At 44.1% G+C, this 26448-nt stretch overlaps 1 protein-coding gene across 2 annotated transcripts in view; it reads right to left on the minus strand.

The window, feature by feature from the left end:
* Nucleotides 1–26448, minus strand: part of pde3a (phosphodiesterase 3A, cGMP-inhibited) — a 470038-nt gene that overhangs the window by 17714 nt on the left and 425876 nt on the right. For both annotated transcript variants that reach the window (XM_041202491.1, XM_041202490.1), the window contains 3 exons: nt 22827–22938; nt 14171–14284; nt 2220–2419 (listed from right to left, as the gene is read on the minus strand). In XM_041202491.1, coding sequence (XP_041058425.1) covers nt 2220–2419; nt 14171–14284; nt 22827–22938 — 426 coding nt within the window. The remainder of the gene's footprint in view (nt 1–2219; nt 2420–14170; nt 14285–22826; nt 22939–26448) is intronic.

Genomic DNA, 26448 nt, shown 5'->3' on the forward strand with positions numbered 1-26448 from the left:
TGGTTTCTGACAAATACTAATGTAATGAAAGACAGTAACTGTAAAGAGGGCCTACTGGAGGTTGCATGACCCTATGTGACTATTCAAAGAACAGGAGAGTATCCTGTTGTCCTGAACAGCATAGCCCACCCCATTACCCCTCCAATGGACACCTAAGATAGATGACTTGGTTGGTTATTTTATTGCTGTTTGTGAGACCTCTCTGTGTGCAAATTGGCTGCTGCATTTTAATATATTCCAACAGGAATATATTAAATTATTTTTAATTCGGTCTATGTAAAACATTTTGAAAGTGATTTTATTTTAGTGCTTTTCATTTCATGTTTGTGGGCCTATGAAAATCCTTTAATGTGTTCAGCTGCTTGGACAGCCTGTGTTGGAGGCCAGAGTGCCAAAGTAACAGACTGTAACTTGCGGTTCGTCTCAGAGGGGTAATGACAGTGAACACTGACCGTTCACCATCAATCCCCACCACTACCCCTGTAAAATCCTGCTAGATTGTCACACGCTTTCTTTGGAGAATAGTGTGAAGTCGTGGTCTGCAAGCTGACTAACAATCTGATGTGATTGCTCCTTCTGTAGTTGTAAATATTATTATAATAGCTAATATACTGGTTTGTTCTGTAAGGTGGGAGGGTCTTATAGGCTTCCACAACACACATGATAAGGGGAGCCCAACCGCACTCACCAAATGTGAGCATCCCTCTGGTTATCAATCCAGAATTCAGAGCCTGAATTCCAGTGAGTGGGCTGTGGGGCCAATAGGAGGCCCACATGTTTCGAAGGCCCTGCGGGTTGACCGAAAAATCCCAGTTGGCCTCTAACAATAGGCCTTTAACTATCCTGAATTGGTTACCTGCCGCTTGTGGGCAGGTAGCCCTTCAGCCACCGATCCTACCTCCAAGAAAATGGCTGCAAACTGGCATGCCAGCTGACAACGCAAACTTTCCGCAATCCCATATGACAATTCAGCCAGTCTCTAGTAACATGTAGTCAACACAGTTTGTTGAGATTGTCTACCTGGGAGGCTCAATCTTTGCTCAAACCTTCCAGTGCACACTATCAGGTTGAATAGCTGATGTAGTGCAGATCTGGCTTGAATAGGAAGATAGGAACAGGAATAAGCTATTTAATGCCTCCAGCTTGTTCCTCCATTTATTGAACTCATGGCTGATCTAATGTCAGAAAATGCCCCGCTTTTAAAAAAAGCAAAACTTCCATTCTATAGCTCCGTTCGAAACTCAGTGTCCCAATAAAGTTTACAGCCAATGATGTACTTTTGAAGTGTAGTCACGGTTATAACCTAAGAAACATGGCAGCCAATTTGCACACATCCAAGTCCCACAAACAGTAATTTGATAATGACTGTATAATCTGTTTTAGTGATGTTGGTTGAGCCATAAATATTGGTCTGGACACCGGGGAGAACTCCCCTGCTCTTCTTCAAAATAGTGCCATGGGATCTTTTATGGCTGCCTGAAAGTGTAGACAGAACTTCTGTTTAATGCCTCATCCAAAAGGCAGCACCTCTGACAGTGTACTTCCTCAGTACTGCACTGGAGTGTCAGCCTGGACCATGTCCTCGATCTTTGGAGTGAGATCTGAACCTACAACCTTCTGACTCAGAGACAAGAGTACTAACACTGAAACACAACTGGCACTTTAGTCAAGGAATAACAAGACATGTACACATTAGGGGGAGGGTTTTCCAACCTGATAATTATTCTGGCATGGAACATAGCCAAGTCCTAAAACAATGGCGATGTCAACTTTGGGCTGGGGAAGAAAGGACAAAAACATAACTTGAGTCCTGTATGAGTGACACTGCTGATTAGTCTCAAATCAGAGACAGGAATGGGTTGAAAGTGAATCACTTCCAGTCAACAAACCAAGTGAATTTGGGCAAGATTTGAAGCCAAGTACTAGAGGAAAAAAGCCAGTTTCTAATCCAGTGAACCACCCATTTCCCTTCCCTGTGATTTCAAGGAGAAAATTTGTCATTCTTTCAAATATCTGTGAGCTTTGCATCCTTGTGTCAAGGACCCTTTGCCTTTTCCTCCTGTATTCTTACTCCACAAAGAGCCAGCATTCCGGCTACTGCAGCTCTAATATCCCCAGGCACGTTTTACATTAAACATTAAACAAGCATATACTTTGCTTGTTCTAAGACATGAATCTATCACGGCACAATGGAAACATCAGTTGCAGATTACCCTTACCTGTGGTGCACTGGTTGCCACCAGAAAGGCATTGGTTCTTCCTGGATGATCGTAATCGTGCATGGCTGCAGCAACATAGAGGGCCATCAACTCCAAGGCAGGAACATTGGCAATAACACAACCATATCTATCCTCAGTCACACTGTAAGTTTTTGATATGGCGTATCCCATGTGTCCATGTGTGATCCCGCTGTCCGAATCTAAACAAACATTTGTCAAAGAAATTTGTTAGATTGCAAAAATAGAATACCACGCCCCATACTTTCCTGACTGCCTCTAAGCTCTGAAATTCTCTCTCCAAAACTCTCTCTCCTCCTTAAAATCTACTTCTTTGACCCAGCTTTTGGTCACCTGTCCTAATTTCTCCTTATATGGCTCAGTGACAAATTCAGTTTGATCAAGCTCCTGCAAAGTGCCTTGGGATCTTTTTACTTCACTAAAGGTGCTATATAAATCCAACTTCTTCTTGCCTCTTACTTCCTGCCCAAACTAAACACTTTCCATATCTGCTGTAATTTTCTGATGGCAACAGCCTATGAACAATTACAGATCCTGGAAAATCTGACCATTCATGCAAACACCATTGATACAGAGTGTTACTTCACAAACATCACTCATCTCACAGGAATTGTATCATCAGGCCATAACCACCCAGCTGTAGATGGATAGAAGAAGATCAGAACCAAGATGCAGTGAGGGGAGGGGAGGGGAGGGAAGGAGGGGAGGGGAGGGAGGAGGGGGAGGGGCAGGAGGAGGGGAGGGGCAGGAGGAGGGGAGGGGCAGGAGGAGGGGCAGGGGGGAGGGGGTGGGGGAGGGAGAGGGGCTGGGATAGTTTTTTCTATCCCTTGGAAAAGTATTTTCCTCTGCTTATTAAGCTGCACAACCCATAGAAGCATCAAGAAAGATTAGATTTCAAAGTGGGAGGGCAAGAAGATAAGTAATTTATAAACCTTTCCTTATCATTTGGGCCTAATTGCTTTAAATTCAGGCTAGTGGAAGAAAAGAGTTCTGCCTGTACCTTCTACTTGTAACGATCCTATTCAAAATAACTTTGGTTTCTTTCATTTTTAATTAAGAAAACAGGGTGAAGGATGAAGCCAAGTTTGAATAGGATAAAAGGGATGAGATAAATCAACGACCGGGTGAGAGAAAACTTTGCGTTTTTAAGTCTGAAAATTGTTGGGAAGGGCGATCTTTGTTTTGGAGCCTGTGGAAAGAACATTAAAGGAAGAGAGTGTGAGGTTGGTAAGTCTTGATTTAAATGGGAAAGTAAAGGGACAGTGGAGCATGTCAGGAAGAAACACGGCAAGTAGGAAGCCACAAAGAAGACAGTTCAGAGGACCAGTGATCAGAATAGTATTGCTAAAATAGAACAAATGAAAGGCGGCCATGATGGAATGAAACCAGAGATTAGTGCTGCAGGAGAAGAGAGTTCCTAACTACCTTGTATCCCGCCCAAAAGTGTGATGACAGTGTCAGAAGAGTTTTCCCAGGCAGGGAAGCAATATCACAACCTTAGCGAAGGAACATTGGGGGAAAAGACATGTTTCACACAAAATAGGAAAACACGCTTCTTGGGCGTCAACTTAGCATTCGAGAAAATCTGGGATTTTTCACTTGAGGCTGTGAAGGTTTATTTGGGCATGCTTGCTCCAATAAGCAAATGCACTGATTGGGAGCGGAAGGTGGGAAAACTTATTTTATACTCATGCCAGTATTGTCTATTCAATGAGTTACTGGTGATAAATATGACCTGGTTAGGCTGAGAAAGTTGAAAGATGGAGAAGGCCGAAGGATGAAGCTAATGAAGGTATAAGGTAAGAACTGTTGGTTAGACTTGTGGGAGGCATGACAAATCTTTGAATCTTTGAAGAATAAAACAGCCTCATTGTCACACTGAAAAGGCATGGAGGTCAAGTTATAATGACTCAACCTTAGCAGTGTGGCGACTGTGATTAATGGAAGGAAAATAGTGACTGTTAAGAGGAATCTTTGGCAAAAGAATGAATGCACTTTGATGGTAATTAGACTTAATTGACATGAAGAGTGAGAGACAAGATACAGCCCTGTGGAACCCTTCGGTTAATGGGAGAATCAGTCACAGGGTCAATTATCAATGACAGCACAGACTGACGTTCACAAAAAACCTAGATAGCCATGAACAAAGCTTATGATGGTATCTTCTCTGGATCTGTCAAAGGTTTTGCATATGTCCAAGGCAATAACATAAAAGTCGCCTTAGCATTCAAGAGCAGAATTACAATGGTTGTAGTAAGATCAACAGAAGGGCAGTCATTCTAAAAACTATACTGACGACCGCAGATTAGACCAGAAAGTTCGAAGTGATAGATAAATTAAGAATTGCAGCATCCTTACAAAGGGCCAATCCATCAAACATGGGGATTTGTATGAATAGGAGTAATCTCAAGCAAATACCCGAGGGCCAGACTCTTACATTGATCGGGTGCGCACGTGCCCAACCCAAACGCACGTGAAATTGCGCAAAATGATGTCGGGCACATGTCCTGACATCATTGTGTATCTGAGGTCAACGGGCACGCGGAGTCGGAGGAGCACCCGCCGACAAAGGGCCAGTCAAACCATTAAAAATGCCCATTTTTAACAAAACCTCATCCAAGAGCGAGATGAAATGACTGGGCTGAAATATTATAAAGAAAGATACTTGGGGACTGGTGTGTTTTGAGTTCTGCTGTCAGGTGTTTGAATGTGCCGCATAGACACAGTTTGGTGCATTTTCTTCCTTGTCATTTAATCTGTCCGGGTCTGCAGCTCCCTAAGGCAGCTCCGCAGTAGCTGTCTGCCTTCAGGGAGCTCACTGAAAGTGCCCACCCACACCCTCACTTATGTCAGCACCCGCCCTCTTCCCGTCGCCCTCGGCAGTGCTGAGGCTTTCTCAGCGCATGTTTCACACTGGCTGTTAATTGGCCAGCCAGCGTGAAATTGCATTCATGGGCCGATCGTGGGCGGAAGCGCGTTTTGCATCCACTTCCAGGCCCGCCGACTTGGCGCACACGCCAGGCATGATATTCAGGCCCTGGAGACAGAAAAGTGGACTGAGAGTTAGGGAAATTGAAAATGCATCATAGGTCAGGTATAAACCCAAATGCCCTCAACTTGAAAAGGCTACCAACAGAACCAAAAACTTATTGAAGTTCAGAACTGGTGGGGATAAAGTTTGCTTTTGGTCAAATAGAGTGGAGACATGGAAGGAAACTCTTCAGAGGGCTTTCAGTATTAGAATTGAAAAAGAAAAGTGAGCTAAAAAGCACTTCCCTTTATAGGAGAGCTAGGAACTGTATTTTCAGGATAAAAGATGGATAATATAGAGGATTTATCAAAGTGACAGGAGAAAACTTTGACAAGAGACCGGAAAATATACGTTTCAAAGAAGCAGGAAGATAACAGTTGATGCTTCTATTCAATAACATTGTGCTAAGTGGCTCTTAGAATATCAAGGAAGAATGCAGCATGGGCTGCACAAATATCAGCCTGTGGAGCGGACTGCCCGAGGAATCAAGGTAAATCTGTGGAGCCACCAGAAGCATGAATGCTTCAGAATGCTCAATGTGGCAGATGTGATGGACAGCGTTTTTATGAGCCTGAAGTACAAGCATAATTAAACATTAAACCCACATCATATCTAACAGAACGTTCTATGACAGCAAGATTAACACCAGTTATTTCACTCGCACAGAGAGAAGGGGTCAGAAGAGGGGAACAGTTGAACCAGGAAATGGCAATTAATAATCATGAATAGCTCCTTGTGGTGTCAAATACGTTTAGAGACTGATTTGTTGTAGGATATTCTGCAAAGTATGACATGAGACAATGGACAGAAGAAGGGACAGATACAAAGTAAGAATTTCAGCTGAAGATTAGGACACGATCTAGGTACATAGCTGAATTATCAAAACAATCATTAGTAAGAGTAGCCTAATTGACGAGTAATCCAAGGTCATCTAGAAGTGTGAAGAACTCATAATTATTACTTGGCTGAACAGTGGGAGACAAACACAGCCATTGTTCAAAGTGAACATTGCTAAAATCAACCATTCCTATCACACGGGAAGATAAATTAGAGCGCATAAATTTAACTTGCCTGATTATATGTTCTAGAGATTCTCGAGGTTAGGAGACTGACAAAGATAACAGATGTGCTCAGTGAGGTAAAGCCATGTGAATTAAAGGCTAGATGCTACCTTGAGAGGGTTCAAATGAGTCAAAAGCAAACTTAGAAACAAGATTGATATCAGGCAGTTCTCATCACACCAAGCGGGATAAACGTATGGAATGGACTCCCTGATAATAGTACTGGAGGCTGAAAACCTGGAATCATTCACAAAACAATTGAATTCTGCAATATGGAAACCTCGGTTATTAATGAACACATAAAGAAGATGGCAAGGCAGGTGTGGCAGCTGCAGAACGTCGAGACTCCTGGACACCAGTGTGATCCATGGCATCATTAAACAAGAAATTATTGGAGCTAGCAACAAAGGCACTGGGGGACTTTAATCATATAGACTGGGACAATCAAATTGGCGAGGGTGGTCTAGAAGATGAGTTTGTAGAGTGTTTTTGTGACAGTTTCTTGGAGTAATACATTGTGGAACTGATGAGGGATAAAGCTATCTTAGATCTAGTATTGTGTAGTGAAGTAGAGTTAACTAGTAATGTCACAGTAAAAGATCCACTGGGAAATAGTACCATAACACCAGTGAATTCCACGTTAATTTTAAAAATGATGTACTCCAATCACATACCAGAATTAAACTTAAACAAAGCTATACCCATAGATGTGAGAGGTGAACTGGTTATGGTTAATTGGGTAAATAGGTTAAAAAGTATGGCAGTAAATGAATAGTGGGAAACATTTAAAGAAACAATTCAAAATGTTTAACAAAAATACATTCCATTGAAGAACAAAAACTCAGGAAGAAAGGCCCATCTGTGGCTCCCTCAGGAAGGTAATTATTGTTTTTGATTAAAAGAAGAGGATTACAATGTTGCAAAAATAAACAGTAGCAAGTCTGAGTGTTGGGACTGTTTTAGAAACCAGCAAAGGGTCACTAAAAAGGTGATAAGGGAAAAAAAACAGAGCAGGGCTCTCTCAGAAATATAAAAACAGATTAAGAGCTTTTATAATAATATAAAAATGAAAAGGGTACTAAAATAAATATTAGTTGGTTAGAAGCAGAGACAGGAGAAATTATCACTGGGAATATGAAAATGGCAGAGGCAATGAGCAAGTATTTTGTGTCTGTCTTCACAGCGGAAGACACAAGTTTCATACCAGAAATAGACAGTAACCATGGGGCTAAAAAGAGTGAGGAAATTAAGAAAATTAATATCAGCAGAGATAAAGTATTGGAGAGACTTAAGGGACTAAAATCCAACAAATCCCCAGGACCTGATGACCTACACCCTAGGGTTCAAAAACAGATAGCTGCCGAGATAGTGAATGCTGTGATTATGATTTTCAAAAATTCCTTAGAGTTGGGAATGGTCCCATTAGATTTGAAGTTGGCAAATGTTACAACACTTTTCAAGAATGGAGGGAGAGAGAAAACAGCGAACTAAAGGCCAGTTAGCCTAATATCGGTCATTGGGAAAATGCTGGAATCTATTATTAAGGAGATCTTAACAACGCACTTAGAAAAGCAGAGTATGATAAGAACAAGTCAACATGGTTTTACTAAAGGGAAATCCTGTTTGACAAATTAAATGGGGTTTTTTGAGGATGTAACTGGTAGGGTAGATAAAGGGGAACCAGTAGATATAGTATACCTGGACTTCCAAAGGCATTTGATAGGATACCACACAAAAGGTTAATAGGCAAGATAAGGGCTCATGGAGTTGGGGGAACATATTAGGATTAGGGCCAGGGAAATAAGTCATTTCATGTTATTTCTATCCACACAAGAGGGCTTTGTTCACAGTAAAATTACACTTTGCGTTGAGTGATATTTTCTCGTTTTAAGTTGAAACTAACCACACTTACAAATGCCCAGCATGGAACATATAATACGATTAAAGTACTGTAAATGCTGGAAATCCAAAATATAAACAGAAAATGCTGGAAATACTCAGCAGACCAGGCAGCATCTGTGGAGAGAGAAACAGACGGCAGAATCGTCTCAGATCTGCACTAAGTGCAGTAGCGGGCGGGTGAAACAACATTCTACTACCGGCCACAATGGCGGCTTTTCAAGTCGTATCATCCCAAACGCACCGCATTAATTGCATTCCCGAAAAACACGCCATTTCAATGGCAGGTGGGCTCTCATTCACCCGCCATGCCAACACCTTGCTGCTTCATCACACCGGGCATCATTTTTAAAGTCCAGCCGCGTGCACACCTCTCAGTGCTTCCAGCTCACGACTGCTGCAAAGAAGACATGACCCTGAAAGGCACAAGATGGGCAGCAACCTCACTAATCTGGCTTGGGAGGCGGTGGTCAGCGCCAATGCCCTGCAAAAGAGGATAGCCACCCAGTGCTGCAAGAGGATGAATGACCACCGCTGCCACACAACAAGAGGGCGAGGTCGCAGACCAGAGGAGGAATGCCTGAAATCAAGGTCCTCACGAACTTTGAAAACAGAGCCATCCAGCTGGCTGGCAAGGATCTGGACCATGCCTGTGCTGAAGGTGATGTCGGCACTGCTCTACCAAGTGAGGATCAGCAGTGCCTCATCCATCAAACAACCATGCCGTGTGTGATGTGTCCTGTTTCACAGGTCAGTGCCATGCACTAATTATCTCTCCTTCCTTTCACCGGCACATCTGCTAAGCAGCTGACAGAGTCCATGACCAGAGCCCCCAATCAAGTTCTGAAGAAACCTCTGTGGAGGAATCTGGGGGAGGTCCCCTTACAGCGCTCATCCACATCTTCCACCAGTGCAGAGACAACGCCCCGATGGAGCCTAGCTTTACAGTAGTCTCAGGATCACAATCTGATGAGCACATCGCACTTTCTTATCGACATCAGGTAGCGGCAGGGACTTTGTGCAGCCTTCAACCAAAGTGCTGGTCCGGCCTCACACTTCCTGGACACATTACTGATGCCTGTACCTCGGCGGTGTTTGTCATTGCTGCCAGAATGTAGTGGGCAGGAGCCACAGAGTTCCGTCATTCTCTCTGTGTGCTCTCAGCACCTTTAAGGTGGGGCTGGCCCCCATCTTTTCAGCATCTGTGACCAGTGATGCTGTGCTCCTGAAGGGCTCAGGTGCTGAAGGCAGACAAAGGATTAGATGCTTTTAAAGTTTCATGGCCCTGATCACAGAGTGCAAGTGAGCTGCCCTCAGCCAGACAGGAGTCAGACATTCTCAGAGGCTCTGTGAAGATCTATGGAGTGTCCTCACTGCATGTTGGCATTATCCTCCTGCAATCGAGTGACTATTAGGGCTTCCACTGCATCTCCATGACAGAAGCATTATCACAGAGGGTATGTACACTGCCATAAGCCAGGCTGGGGTCAAATGTTTATGGATACAATGTGAGGATCCATGGTGGCTCCTCACTGCATGTCGTCATCATCCTCCACAAATCTAGCAGCTATGAGGGCTTCCCGAGTGCACCTGCCTCATCTGGCCAGTGCAAAGGCCTCATTGCCATCATTATCGCCTTCGAGGACCACCTCACCTCCATCACCGTCAGCGTCTTCCTCTTTGGAGGAGACCTCCAGCTCTAGTGTCTCCTCCTCAGCTAGCTTGTCTCCCCCTGCACAGCGCCAGGTTGTAAAGGGCGCAGCAGGTGATGCCGATGCGTGACATCCTGTGACCTATTTTGCAAGGCTCCACCAGACTTACCCAGGCACCGGAACATCATTTTCAGCACCCTGATGGTTTGCTCCACCAAGTTGTGAGCTGCTGCATGAGCCTCATCATACCTTCGCTCTGCTGCAGTCTGAGGCCACCGCACAGGTGTTATCAGCCACATCCTCTGTGGATAGCCCTTGCCCCTAAGGTGCCAACCCTGCAGCCTCTGTGAGCTCTGGAAGACGTCAGGGATCTGTGACTGACTGAGAAAGTAGGAGTCATGCACAGTCCCTGGAAACTATGCGCAGACCTACAGGATGTGTTTCTGGTGGTCGCACACAAGCTGCACATTCAGCGAATGGAATCCCTTGCGGTTGGTGTAGTTGACCGTGTGTTGTGACAGAGATCTCAGCGCCATGTGAATGCAGTTGACGGCACCCTGCACCTGTGGGAAACCCGAGATCTGGGAAAATCCAATCACTCTTGCATCCTGGCTCTTCAGGTCCCAGGCGAAATGCACAAAGTTGTGTGCCCTTGTGAAGATGGCACCTGTGACCTCATGGATGTATTTGTGGGTGGAAGTTTGAGAGATCCTACAGAGGTCACCTGTGGAGCCCTGAAAGGAGCCACTGGCATAGAAATTGAGCGCCATGGTCACTTTCACAGCCACTGGCAGTGGATGCCCTCCATGTCCCCATGGCGCGAAATCCTGCAGTAAATGGCAGATGTGACCAATCAGTTCCCTAGACATTCGTAGTCTTCAGCGACACTGGTTCTCGGTCATCTGCAGGAACGAAAGGCAGTGTCTATAGACCCTGGATCTAGCAAGGCTCTGACCAGTGACAGCTTCCTCTGACTCTGGCAGCATGTGTGAGAGCCCCAGCTGCCCCTTCTTCCTGAGGGTGCTGCTCCTCCCTCTGCGCAGCCAGGAGCCTCAGTCGCCATGATGCATAAATCTAGTACATCTAGGCTACATGCTCCTGATGTACTTCTACAGGATGAAAGAAAGAGACGTGTGGGTTGGCACGGGTTTACTAAGAACCTCTGTTGGTCTCAAGGTCCCTTAATGCATTCTGGAGGGTGCTGGCCACCAGTTGGATGGCCAGAGATTAGTGCGCTGCATGGTTGCCCAAAACCCCAACCACCTCCGCCCCACCCCACCTGACCGATTGGTGACAGCTTTGCCCACTGGACTGCATGCTGTGCTCTCAATTCAGGTGCAGGCATTCTCCTAACCTGCACTGCAAGGCTGCACTGTTAGCTTGAACCATGGGGGAGACTGATCCAAACCGGGATGCTGACATTGCAAGGAGCAGTGAGCAACTCCACCAGTGATTGCTCCATAGCCAGCTTTAGCAAGGAGATTGTACAACATATGTACTGCTCTGTTGTCCATTAAAACATTCATTAGTTTGCAGCCTGTGCCCAAGGAACAAAAAGCTCTGGAGTACTTGGTGGCACTTTGATGCCTCTGCATTGCTTGAGTAGGCAGATATGCTAGAGGCCCAACTCCAATCATATCAATGTGGCTGCGCCTGAACTGTCTCAGCTGTACAGGAATGGTCACTTTATATAGGTTTCCCTAATGTGTGGCCACTTCCCTCATATTCCCCCCACAACCCCGCACATGCTTGTGCACTACCTTCAACTGCAGGGCAGCCTTTGCACGCACCCCCCTCCCCACAGGACAGCCTTTGCACGCACCCCCCTCCCCACAGGGCAGCCTTTGCGCGCACCCCCCTCCCCAAAGGGCAGCCTTTGTGCGCACCCCCCTCCCCACAGGGCAGCCTTTGCATGCACCCCCCTCCCCACAGGGCAGTCTTTGCGCGCACCCCCCCTCCCCAAAGGGCAGCCTTTGCGTGCACCCCCCTCCCCACAGGGCAGCCTTTGTGCGCACCCCCTTCCCACAGGGCAGCCTTTGTGTGCACCCCCCTCCCCACAGGGCAGCCTTTGCGCGCACCCCCCTCCCCACAGGACAGCCTTTGCGCGCACCCCCCTCCCCACAGGACAGCCTTTGCGCGCACCCCCTATCCCACAGGGCAGCCTTTGCCCCCCCCAATACACCTCAACCTTGAAGTCCAACAGGCGTCTCTTGCGAGCGCTCTGCTCTGCAATGTTACTGTGCACTCACCTCCGAGTTTCCCTTAAAGTGCAGCCTGGCAAGAAAACCCCTATACATGCTGTTGTGAAACATGGATGGACGATCCAATGGGGGTGAAGGTTGGCGGGGGGAGGGGGGGGGCTGAGTCCGGCAGGCTAGTCTTATAATAATATGGTGATATATTACAATGAGGTTCCTGACGTTCGATGGCGGGAAACGCGGCACACCATCGACGGGCTGAGTGGACACTTGCAAACTGGTTTCACAATGTTGTGAAATGGATTTTTGGCCTTCTCGCCATATTGTTTGTTCATGTCACCGAACACGCCCGACGCCAGCAGGCACAGACGATTTTGCCCATTGTCAATGTTTCATTTCCTGGTGAAGGGTCGCTGACCTGTTTCACTCTGCACAGATGCTGCTGGACGGCTGAGCATTTCCAACACTTCCCTTCTCTATTGGAGCAAAGCACCCCTTTTTCCAGCCCTCCAAAAAACAATCAGACGCTTGTGAGCCTCCCATTCCCCTTCAGCAAAGAACCCAGTAGCAGCTGCCTGAGGTCTGGTTTGGCACACATTAAACATGAATTTCAAAAAAAAGTTAAGTTATGAAGAAAAGTAATTAGTAAAAAGGACCATTAAAAAGTGGCAAGCATCAGAGCCATCTAATAAAACCTTTCTCACCTTTTCCCTTGAGAAGCAGGAGTAGAGAGAAAGAGACAGACTAGGCCCCAAGTCCTGGTCACCGGGGAAGGAGGAGAGGACTGGGGTCGAGCTAAGGAATTGGGTTCAACTAACACTGTCGTCTGGTGGTGCACACACCGAGCTGGCCTCAGTGGAATTCATATGAAAGTGGGGGTTGTCTTTCAGCCTGGGTTTTCCTCCTCTTCCGGCCTGGTGTGTGGGTAGGTTTTTGGTGAGGAAGGAGGAGGAGGAGCAGGGAGAGGCTGTGTGTGTGCATGTCTGGCTCACTCCCAGGCCTGGATCTTCTCAGAGTCGGGTGACTTGGGAGACCTTTAAAAATGGTGGGCAGATTCTGATTCTGGGATGCCTGACCCCATTCCCAAGCTATCTGATTTCCAGGCGTGCCTTTTAAGGGCGCGAGTGTTAAAAGTCCGCACCTGTCAATTCCAACTCAGCTAGCTCCATTGTGGATTTAGGCATCTCCTACTTCTCTGCAATTTTCATAGAGTCGGGCCAGGTTTTTAAAGAATTGTCAGAGGAGTCTTGAATCCTAGTCTGCATGAGAGGGCCTTTTAAAAGGTATGTTCAAAAGGTCCTCCTCATGTCCCTTATGCCAAACTATTACTCCCACCCACCCCCGTGGCCCCTCTTGACCCTATGCCAAGCTCTGCTCTTCCACCCACCCCCTATGGCCCCTCATACCTCCAATGCCAGGCTATGGCACTTGCATGCCCATTGACTCACTATACACTGTATAGAACCAATGAATCCTATAGTGATAGCAGAATATGTAAAAAAAAATCTTTAAAAAGAATTAATTCATAGCTTTCTACTGTATTAAAATAGTAATTCCACTTAGAAGACAATAAAAGTGTAAATCATCCAGACCCTTTAAAGTATCAATAGCAAAGTGCACAAACCATTGAAACCATTTAACCTTTTGTAAACAAACATTGAGAAATTGACATCAGGGATCAGGGAGACTGAGCTGTCAATCAAGCAATGTTTTCCCTGGGGCACAGGTGTTCCAGCAAGTGTAATGGATGTCTGGGCTCTCAGCCAGAGTTCTCACCTTCATGGGCTGTCTAGGTGCACGCTGTGCGGTCTTGGATGTCATGCGTGCAGTTTAAGTTCAGCTGTGGCATTTTTAGCTCAGCGGCTATTGTGCTGGTGTTAAAAACTCATCTAAGTTATTTTATTGTGTTTATTGACCTTTTCAAATTAAAGTAGTACACTGAGAAAAATAAGCCCTTAAATATTAAGAGGCGCAACTCGCAACCAAATTCTTGAATACTGGTGGAAATTATTTATTTTTTTTAAGTCGCACAACACACGCTTATTTTTCTTTTGGTCAAAAGGCATTTGTGTTTACTTCTGAAAAGTTGTACCTGAATCACTCATTGAGCCATGATCACTCATTGTAGTCTGGAGTCCTGGGACTGGCTGTGTGGTGAGGTACCATACTGCGTGCAACACATCTGTGGCATGGATGCGATTGTGATCTGTTGATTAAAAACAAGACATCCTGTTACTACTTTCTGCAGGTTTCCAGACTCGCTACAATTGTGTGGGTGAGTTTAATGTCAGATTGGGTACAAAAAGGAGGGAGAAATAAAGACTGAATTAAAAGAGAGAGCAAAAGAGCGACAGGGAGAAAAAGTTATTTTGTTTTAAACTTAAATAATTTATATTTTCAAACCTCCAACAAGTAATACCTGAGGGAATGAGGCTCCAGTTAGTTTTCTGTGCTGGAGAGGTCGACTGGCAATAATTAACACTTATCATTTTGCTATAAGGATGTGCGGACTCAAATAGGCAAAGCTTAACTTTCTGTGGTGAGTTTAATTCACACCTACTGTGCAAACACAGCAACTTCACTCCATTCAATGCATTCCAAAGGTGAACAGGAAGCGGAATGCTGCTTTTAAGATGCCAATGGCGGAGCAGTGCAGTTTGAAAGTTTCACCCTGGGTCAGGCCCCTTGCATGATATTGCTGCATGGTTTAAACACATGGTAAGCACCATTAGCTTCAGCATTATGTCAACAGCAAATCCTGTGCCAGTGCCTTTCACATAGGAACTGTCGACAATGGCTTAGCTAATAGCTTTCTTGTCTGAGCCAACAAAAACAATTAATATTTATATAACACCTTTACAGTTGAAAACATTCCAAGGCACTTTGTAAGAGAGTTATTGTACAAAATTTGACACCAAGCCACATAAGGAGATATCAGATCAGGTGACCAAATACTTGCACAAAGAGGTAGGGTTTAAGGAGAGTCTTAAAGGAGGAAGCAGAGGTGGAGAGGCAAAGGGGTTTATAAAGGGAATTCCAGAGCTCACTTAGGGCCTTGGCAACTGCAAGCATGGCCACTGATGGTGGAAATATTAAAATTGGGGATATCAAAGTGGCCAGAATTGGAAGAGCACAGGGATTTTGTAAGCTCGTAGGACTGCAGGAGAGTTGTTACAGAGATATGGGGGCGGGGGTTGGGGGGGGGGGGGCGGTGTGGGGTTGTGCCTGGTAAGGCAATGAAGGATTTTGAAAACAAGGATGAGGATTTTAAAATGGAAGTGTTGCCAGACTGGGAGCCAATGTACGTCACCGAGCACAGGGGTGATGGGCGAATGGTACATGATGTAAATTACAGCATGGCCAGCAAAGTTTTCGATGAGTTCCAATTTATGTTGGCTGAAAGATGGCAGACCAGCAAAGACAGCATTGGAATAGTCAAGTGTAGAGGTAACAAAGGCACAGATGAGGATTTCAGCAGCAGATGAGCTGCAGGAGGAGCCAGGTTGGGTGATGTTATGGAGCAGAAGCAGACAGTCTTGATCAAGAAGTGGATAGGTCAGACGTTCATCTCTGGGTGAAATGCAACATTTGCCGGGAAGAGGGATAGAATCTGTGGTGCGGCCCAAAGGGGCTTCCGCCTTCCAAATATTTAGTTGGAGGAAATTTCTGCTCATCCAGTATGAGATGTCAGTCAAGCAGTCTGACAATCAGTCACAGCGGAGAGGTCAAAGCAGGAGATGGTGAGCTTGAGTGGATTGTTGTTAGCGTGGAGTGGAACCTGATGTGTTTTCAGATGGTGTTGCTATGGGCCAGCATGTGGGTGAGAGATGGAAGGAGGAAAAGGATAGTTCCTTGGGGGACACCAGGGGTAACGGCATTGGAGAGGGAAAATAAGCCACTGTTCATGATATTCTGGCTATGGTTGCATAGATAAGAATGAAGCCAGAGAAGTGGATGACAGAGGAGAGTTGTTGGAGGGGAATGGGGCGGCCAACTGTGTCAGAGGCTGCAGACTGATTGAGAAGGCCAAGGAAGAATGGTTTTCATAGACACACTTGCAACTTTGATAAAAAGGGCTGTTTCAATGCTGCGGTGGGGCAGAAGGTTATGGGTTTAAATACCATTCTGGAGACTTGAACAAAAATAGCAACACAGCAATAGTGAAGGAGCGCTGCACAGTCAGAGGTGCTACCCTGCAGAAGAGAGACTAAATTCAGGACTTGTCTACCCTCTGAGGTGGATGTAGAAGTTCCCATGGTCCTATTTCAAAGAACAGGAGGGGAATTTGCACCTGTGTCCCAGCCAATATTCATCCCTCAACATCATTGCACATTGCCGTTTGGGGGATCTTGCTATGCACGTTCCAATCATTTCAACAGTGACAACACTCAAAGCAAATAGACGTGAGGTCCTTGGGAGTTCCCGAGGTCATGAAAGGCATGATATAAATGCGAGTCTTTCCTTTTAGAAAATTGTCTGAAACTGCCCATGGAAGATGTGAAGAAAAAGAAAACAGATTCAAGGCCAAAGAGGAGCTATTAGGGGAGCTAACCAAAACCTTGGATAAAGAGATGAGTTTTAAAATGGATTTTAAAGAAGGAAAGGGAGGTGAAGAGATTTAGGAAGGGAATTCCAGACCAGATTTTGGCAGGGTGGGGGATTGTACTGATTGTTCTAGGGAATATCTGAAAAGAAAGCCTGCCTTCTTTTACCTTCACCAGAACTTCTACTTCAGAACGTTAAACCATCCTGTCAGGGGCTGTTGTTTCGCACACTTATGATTTGTTTTTCTTTTGGCTTGTGGGGATCAGCATACCTTCTGATGCATAAAAAACACTCTAAGCAACCTTCAGCGCATTTGGCCACACTGTCCTCCTCCATCACCTCTCTGTCATCCAACTGAGTGGGACTACCCTCGCCTGCTTTCATTTTTATCTTTCAAACAGATCTTAATGAAATCGTTCAGAACATTCCTAATCACTAAATGCTATTTTCTAGGTGGCAAAAGAGTGTACACTCACAACCTACCACTAATAACAATCCTTTAATGTTTCTGAAACAACTCACAAGCTACTTAAACAAAAACAGAATTACCTGGAAAAACTCAGCAGGTCTGGCAGCATCGGCGGAGAAGAAAAGAGTTGACGTTTCGAGTCCTCATGACCCTTCGACAGAACTAAGTAGAACTACTTAGTTCTGTCAAAGGGTCATGAGGACTCGAAACATCAACTCTTTTCTTCTCCTCCGATGCTGCCAGACCTGCTGAGCTTTTCCAGGTAATTCTGTTTTTGTTTTGGATTTCCAGCATCCGCAGTTTTTTGTTTTTATCACAAGCTACTTAAGCCTGATGTAGCTCAATAAGTCTGAGAATGCAGCTGTGGAATGTGCAAATTTAGTGACAATAGGGTCTAACAACAGCAGAACTCAAGCACAACCTGCCAGCTTTACTGCCCTAGGTTTTAACTCTTCAGCTGTATCAGATACAACAGATAACTCTCCCATTGGCTATTCGTGCTGTAACACTGTCATGCTTAGTTCCCTCTAGTGGTAACATCTATACTACTTCCAAAAATAAGATCCATTGGAATTCTATATTCACTACTCCGAGGTAGTATGATTCACAGCATTGAGGAAACTGCTAGCAAGAACACAGCATGGACAGTTTTAACGGTGAAGGTGACAGGGTTACACAAATCACAGTGTGCATTGGCTTAATGGGAAAGTGCAGTGCTGAAGGAAGGAATGTCTGTCGCCTTACTAATTGTCAAAATCCCCAAAGCATAGAGGCAAAGGGTCCCAGGCCATGAACGGATACATTTTTCCTACTGGTGGTGACAACCTCCACACCACCTACATCTGAAGATCATGATGAACGTTTGCTCAGGTGGAAGACTGTAAAAGACATGGGGTCTGCAGAGACTGAGGAAGACAACAGAATCCATAATAAATAATAATGGGAGTCTATGATTTGCATAATATATTACATTAGTGTATCCATACTCAGTTGTGCACAAGTACATGTTCATGGTTATTTTGCAATGAAGTACAAAAATAAACAAAAATGCTCTTGCACTTAAAATTTATCGATGATGTTCATAGAATTAGAACCATGGATCAAAAGCTAATTCAGAGACCATCGAATAACTGAGTTCTGATTACACAAGTCACCAAAAGAACCCAACGAAACACAGAGTGAACATACATGGTGATAAACCACTACAAAAGAGCAGGTCGGCAGGAACTCAGTTTGAAGTCTGATCTAAGGGACAGCACCTGACAGTAAGACACTCCCTTAGTACCACACTGGTGTGCCAGACTAGGTTACATCATCATGTCCTGGAGTAGAGTTTGAACACACAACTTCTGACTGAGAGGCAAGAGGATCATCAACTGAGTCAAGTTAACACAATGCAAGACCAATGGCAAGTTTAATGGAGGGTTCACTTGCAAAGACCATTAGCACAGTAGTTGCACTTCTCTCAGTTGTGTGTCAGATGGTTGTATCTTCAACCTCTATTGCAAGTGATTGAGAACAAAATTTAGTACTAAGTACTCCATTATCCAGAGGTGCTGTGAATCAGATGAAACATTAATATCAAGGTGTTGTCTGTTTGTCCAGGTCGATGCTATAAAAATACAATGGCTCTAAAGAAGAGCTAGGGAATTCTGACCCATATTTGTACCTCAACCAACACCATCAAAAGAAAAGATTAATTAATCATTGATCTCAATGCTATTAGCAAGTCTATGCCATGTGACAAATACTGGCCTTATGTGTCCACAGAACAATAGTGACTAGACTTCCGGAGAATCCAGTGAATTGCTCTGAGGCATCCTGAGGAGATGAAGGGTAATAATACAGTCAAGTTTTTCTCTACTTTCATAAATATGCCAACGGTACAATAGCCTTACATTCTAATTGGTACCACCGTTGCCCGTGTATCAGAAGGTGATTCAAGCCCTACTCCAGGACCTGAGCATAAAGATGATTACTCAGTGCAGTATTGAAGGAGTGCTGCACTGTCAGAGATGCCATCTTTCAGATGAGATTTTAAACCAAGGCCCATCTGCCCACGGCATTATTTTTAAGAAGAGTAGGGGAGTTATTCCTGTTTTCCTGGCCAATATTTATCCCTCATTTAACATCACAAAATCAGATTACCTGGTCTTTATCACATTGCCATTTGTGGGAGCTTGTTGTGTGCAAATTGGCTGCAGCAGTCCCTACATTTACAGCAGTGACTACATTTCAAAAGTACGCCATTGTGTGTAAAGTGCAATGGACAGAGTGGTGCTCATGAAAGATGCTATGTAAATACTTTCTTCACTTAAGGTTGACTGTAATGAAAAGATTCTGAAACTTGAAAGATATTCAATGTCTTACATTATTAAAATGTTTGGGGATAACGTCACAGAATCATTACAAGGTAGAAGGAGGCCATTTGGCTCATCGTGTTTGCATAGTTCTTTAAGCATTTTAATTTAGTGCCAATTTCCTGCCTTTTCCCCATAATCCTGCACATTGTTTCTATTTAGATAATCATCCAATGCCCTTTTGAATGGCTCAGTTGAACCTGCCTCCACCACAATTCCAGGCAGTGCATTCCAAACCCTAATTACTCGCTGTGCGAAAAAAGATGTTCTCACCTCACATTTACTTCTTTTGCAAAACACTTTAAAACTGTGCCCTTCTGGTTCTTCATCCATTTCTGAGTGGGAACACTTTCTCCCTATCTACTCTGTCCAGACCCCTCATGATTTTGAAAACTCCTATCAAGCCTCCTCTCAGCCTTCTCCAAAGAAAACAGTCCCAACTTCTTCAATCTTTCCTCATAACTGAAGTGTCTCATCGCTGGACAAAAACAGAATTACCTGGAAAAACTCAGCAGGTCTGGCAGCATCGGCGGAGAAGAAAAGAGTTGACGTTTCGAGTCCTCATGACCCTTCGACAGAACTTGAGTGAGTCCAAGAAAGAGTTGAAATATAAACTGGTTTAAGGTATGTGTTTGGGGGGGTGGGGGGAGAGAGTGTTTCTCTCTCTCTCCCTCCCCCCTTCCCCAAACCCCACACACCTTAAACCAGCTTATATTTCAACTCTTTCTTGGACTCACTCAAGTTCTGTCGAAGGGTCATGAGGACTCGAAACGTCAACTCTTTTCTTCTCCGCCGATGCTGCCAGACCTGCTGAGTTTTTCCAGGTAATTCTGTTTTTGTTTTGGATTTCCAGCATCTGCAGTTTTTTTGTTTTTGTTTTTGTCTCATTGCTGGAACCATTCTCTTAAACCTCTTCTGCACTCTCTCCAATGCGTTCACATCCTTCCTATAGCGTGGTGCCCAGAACTGTGCACAATACTCCAGTTGAAGTCTAACCTCACAGATAGAATTGGAATCTTAAACTGGATTGGACTGGTGTCCAGATAATGTTACATCCAGAGTGAAATTGGGGCAGGTGCCAAGCAACCCATTACCCATATTTCTAATGGCTCACTGAACTGTTCCCTTAAGGATGGTTAAGTAGTTCATGTAAAATGGTGATAAGGCTGAAGTACATAACTACAGGCCTATTAGTTTGACTTGAGTAATAAGTTATCAGGAGGAATCATTACGATTGCCATTACATGGCCGCTTAAGACAGAAGACTTCCAGAAAAGAAAGTTGTGCTTACAAATATAACTGAATTACATTGAAGAAGTACTTGCATTTATATAGCAGCTTTTAGACCTCAGGACATTGCAAAGTGCTTTACAGCCAATGAAATACTTTAGAAATACAACTGTCCTCCTCCTGTTCTGCTTGTAGCTACTCCTACCAGGAGATCTGCTGTCACACTTGTCTGTTTTGCTCCATCCTCACACATCCATTGTAGCTCTCCTGCAGCCACTCTGTGACGTCCATCATTCAACTACACCTAGGTCAACCCCTCTTTCTGCTGCCCTCCGCTGTGCCCTCTAGAAGGGATCTCTGTATCGTTTCAGCTCTGATCAAATGGTCGAAATACTGACATTTTCTTTTCTGGATGCCACTTTTTAGAGCTGTTTTTTCTCTTGCGATTTCAAGCACCTCATCATTTGTCTTATTTGGAATTTTTAGCAAACGTCTTAGCATCCACATTTCCAAAGCCTCTATCTCCTTCCATAGATCTTTCTTTATTGCCCTGATTTCTGAGGCAGACAGGAAACTGGATAGAATGTAGCAATGTGTCAGTTTTTTCCTTGTTACCATCTCGAGTTTTCTGGTTTCTCTTCATCTTGTCCTTCATCTCCACAAAATTAATTCTGGCTATCTATATCCTTCTTTTGACTTTGGCATTGCATCCACCAACTCCTGTTATCATTTGTTCTAAACAGACAAACTTATCTACTTGTTCCAGTGTGACACAGCCAATTCAAATTTCAGTCTAGTTTTTTCTAATGTATTCCTTCTGATTACCATTGATTTTGTAGTCTTGGTGTTCATACTCAATCTGTACTTTAAACTTCTAGATTTTACTTGAGCTATGGTGTTTTGTAGGAGTTCTCTGATTCTGCAAGTAGTGCACCACCAGTTTATTATGTTCTTGCCTCCAATCTTTACTCCTGAGAGCATATCTGACTATCTGAATATTTGTTCTGTGTACAGATTGAATAGTTTAGTTGCAATGTAGGAAATGTGACAACCAATTTACACACAAGGTTCCACAAACAGCAGTGTGATAAAGACCATATAATCTGTTTTAGTGATGCTGATTTGCAATAAATATTGGCCAGAACAGGAGGGAGAACTCTCCAGTTCCTCTTTGGATTTTTTTTACACCTACTTTAGAGGGCAGACAGATGTTGGTTGAACACAGGGGCAGAGAACCTTTGGCTCATTGCTCAATTTCATCCAGCCCGCAGCAAGATTTCTAAAAATATAGACCTATGACCGTAGCGCCTTCAAATTAGCATTTATCATCATTATGAATTTGCTTTGGATAAAAATGCCAGCTAAATTACTGTAGTAATATTTAACAATATATTCAAATTTAGCCAGCGCATTAAAATAGGTTAGTTGAACGTTTCAGAATTCTCTCTAATAAATCTAAATTAAGTTGATTTTTATTTGTGTGTGGCCTGCAACTGATTTTGCTTATGTGTGAATGGCCCATGATGAGGAAATGTTTCCCCACCCCTGGTTTAACATCTCGCTTGAGGGATGGCATCTCTGGTGATATTGCACACCTGCAGTACTGTACTGGTATATCAGTGGGGAGTTTGTTCTCATGCCCTTGAAGTGGGACTTGAACTCACAATCATCTGACAGTGTGCACTGATGTGTATCTTTCCAGTATGGTGACTGGAGTAAGCATATAGTGTGATCAATATGCCAGTCGCTATAGGTAGCAAGCCAAATACAGGAAACACTTTTGTTGCAATGACCCACAAACAAAGTGGTGAAAGTAAAATGATCCATAATGTTGTTGTATTAAATGGTAAATGGCAGCTTGACTGACCCTGCATTTCCAGCAGGGATTTGGCTTAAAGGGAGCAGAAACTGGGCTACCACATGACAGTTCCACTTCTCTGACCCAAGCTTCCCTTGAGGTTAGCTCACTGCTTGAGGCATGGGATTGGGTGCATAGCTTTACATATCTCCTGTCTGCCGTACATACATCCCCAGATAACAATAATCACATTAACACTGATGACAGCGAAGAAAATACTTGGTTTCGGGTTGGAGGTGCGATCATGTTTTTCCATGAAAGGGCAGTAAAATACAAGAATACTTACAGGGGATATCTCTGTATCCATTTTCTAATGCATGAAAGTAGTTCATGAACTCTTTTAATGGGATTTTAAATATCTCGAAAAGTCCAGTGTCTTCAAACAGTTTGAATGCCACCTGCAATAAGACAGAAATTCAGTGATTGGTGAATGGAAAGTGCCAATAAATAGTGGAGGAAAACCTGCCTGTTACAGACCCTTAAAACACACAAAGGCCCCAATTTTCCAACTGGCCTTAACTTAATACCAACAATAACCCAGGTAATGCCCATGAGAAAACTCAAACATCTTTCCACCTGTGAATCCTCTCTTCAATTACCAGATACGGGAGTTCTGGGTAACAGGTACAATTCATTGACCCCAAATAAAAATGCATCTGCATTTCGCTTGTCAATTGTTTCCAATATGGCAGCAAATAGTTTCAAGAATTTTAATGAGCATGCATGAAATTAACATAATAGACCATGGAGAATTCAACTCTGTGTTTTACAAACATCCACCCTTACATTGTACTGGAGCCGTTGAATTACAATGTAAGAAAGGGTGGATGTTTGTAAAACACAGAGTTGAATTCTCCATGGTCTATTATGGACAAGCTACACCAATGCCAGGTCTAACTTCGGTTTTTGCAAGGAGTTGGACTGGTGCTAATAACCAAGTTCAACACTGACACTAATGAGGGTCAGTGTCTCACACTTGATTGTGGAACGCTGTCAATTTCTTGTGCTTCTCTGGAGTTGCTGCACTGCCAAACAATGACCAGGCTCTGGATGCAGTCTCCGCATTCAGAAGCAGTTATTGGGGGGGGGGGGGGACTTTGAGTTTTGGTGATAGCGTCAAACAAATTGTCGGATTGGCCACATTTTATATACATCACTCCTGATTTTTATTTTGAATCAATTCAATGGAAGTAAAAACTGAAGAGGTGAATCACAGGAAACAATCTGATTTCGCCCATATTTTACACTATCACCAACAGTTAAAGGACATGTCTGGTAGGGCAAATAATGAATTAATATTTCCTAACTTGAAAAATAGGGCGATCACACCACTCCAGTAGCATACATGTGCATAACCTGCAAAACCACACTCAATAAAATTGCCATTACACAGACGATTCCCCCAAGTTTCACTGGATATTTTTACTCTTTTATTTAAAAGACACGATGGTGAAAAGGCAGTGTTAAAGCATGCTGCTGATGATGACAACAGCAATCCAAATGATATATCAAACTCATAATGGTCCCCTCTCAATTTGCTTCCCCCTTTCCCTTCCTACGGGACCGGTTCTTTGTGCTGCCCTCCATACATGAAATGGTTGTAATTTATTTGCAAGAGATTGAACAAATATCCATTCTTATTAAGACTGGAAATCTACCTCACTGAAAATAAAAAAAGACAGCCCGAATCCAAGCCACGAGGAAAAGTAAAAGCCTTTGCAATCTGCACAAGGTCAGTAAGGAGGTGACATTTTATTTTCCGCTCCAATTACTTCCAGTCAACAACTCACAGATCACAAGCACAAATTAATATCTAAATAACCTTGAGATATTACGCAGTGTTTGCACATTAACAATAAAGTCCTCTACACTAAGTTACTGCATGACCAAGGGTGTTGGACAATAAAGGCACGAAAGAAATTCAGAACTTCCTGAATATAAATAAAATGCGACCAACAACTTCCCATGGAAAAAAAATAGGAGGCTCCGATCGCAAGTAGAGCAGCAAAACCCCAGAGCTATAAGTGTCGGATTCTCTTTGTTCTGCATCACAAGTTTTGATCAGTGGATCGGGGGCTGGGATAAAATCTGAACCAAGGAAATTTCAATCCTTTTTCATCTCCCCTTCTAAAGTTGACACTGATTTTAGGTAGTCAGGAATACCATACAAAGGGGTAACAGTGATTTAAATGAATCTTAATCCCTGCATTAATATGAAATGTTACTTTGCATCAATTGTTATCTGGGTTTTTTTTATTCACAGGGACATCAGACATAGGAGCAGCAGTAGGCCATTTGGCCCTTAGAGCCTGTTCCACTATTCAATCAGATCATGGCTGATCTGGGTGTGGTCTCAGCTCCACTTTCCTGTCTTCTCCCTGGGGCCCTTGACTCCCTTGTTGAATGAAAATCTAATTGAGCCTTGAATAAATTTAAAGATCCAGCTGCCACTACTTTCTGGGGAAGAGAATTCCACACTCTCACAACTATCTGAGAGAGAAAAACAATTTCCTCATCTCAGTCTTAAAAGGGAGACCTCATTCTTAAGCTGTGTCTCCAAGTACTGGTCTCCCACATAAGAGGAAACATCCTCTCAGTATCCACCCTATCCAGTCCCCTCGGGATCTTATATGCTTCAATAAGATCACCTCTCATTCTTCTAAACCATTGGGTACAGGCCCAATCCGTTCACCCTTTCTTCATTAGATAAGCTCATCATCCCAGGAATGGTCGAGTGACCCCTCTCTGAAATGCTTCCAAAGCAATTATATCTTTTTTTCAAATGTGGGTGTCACTGTCAAAGCTGGACATTTGTTGCCGATCACTATGTTACCCTTGAGAAAATGGTGGTGATAAAAAAACTGTTTGGAGAATGAACCTGGTACCTTCCTGCTCTGAAACATTCAGCTACTCACTCCTAGAGATTTCCTTGTATTTCCTCAAGCATTTTCAGTTTCAGCAGCCACCCCCACCCGACCCCACACCCCCATACACCACACACAAGCAGCAGACCCAATGAAAGGATAAGATTGGGGGTAAACGAGCAATAAACCATTAGGATGTCTTCAATCTGCCCTCCTTACTTTTGAGTGGCACCTCAAAATCTCAGTGTTGAGGCCAAGGTTGTGGGAGATAGTAGGCTTGAATTTGCATGCAGAATTTGTAGTTTTAAAAAACTCATTCATGGGATGTGGGCTTTGCTGGCTAGGTCAGCATTTATTGCTCATCCCTAATTGCCCTTGGGAAGGTGGTGGTGAGCTGTCTTCTTGAACTGATGCAGTCCATGAGGTATAGGTACACCCATGGTGTTATTAGGAAGGGAGTTCCAGGATTTTGCCCCAGCGACAGTGAAGGAATGCCAGTATATTTCCAGGTCAGCATGGTGAGTGACTTAAAGGGGAACTTCCAGGCGGTGGTGTTCCCATGTGTCTGCTGCCCTTGTCCTTCTAGATGGTAGTGGTCATGAGTTTGGAAGGTGCTGCCTAAGGAGGCTTGTAGATGGTACACACTGCTGTTACTGTGCATCGGTGGTGGAGGGAGTGAATGTTTGTGGATGTGGTGCCAATCAAGCGGGCTGCTTTGTCCTGGATGGTGCCGAGCTTCTTGAGTGTCGTTGGAGCTTTGCTCATCCAGGCAAGTGGCGAGTATTCCATCACATTCCTGCCTTGTGCCTTGAGGGTGTTGAACAGGCTTTGGGAACTCAGGAAGTGAGTTACTCGCTGCAGGATTCCTAGCCTTTGACCTGCTCTTGCACACACAGTATTTATATGGTGCATCCAGTTCGGTCTCTGGTCAATGCTAACCCCCAGGTTGTCAATAGTGTAGAATGCTTTGCTACTATCAAGGCTGAGCTTGACAGGTAAGGGGATCGATGGACATGGATCACAGGCAGGTAAATGAAGCTGAGG

The sequence above is a fragment of the Carcharodon carcharias genome, chromosome 13 (assembly GCF_017639515.1).
Source record: "Carcharodon carcharias isolate sCarCar2 chromosome 13, sCarCar2.pri, whole genome shotgun sequence".
In the NCBI taxonomy this organism is placed as follows: Eukaryota; Metazoa; Chordata; class Chondrichthyes; order Lamniformes; family Lamnidae; genus Carcharodon; species Carcharodon carcharias.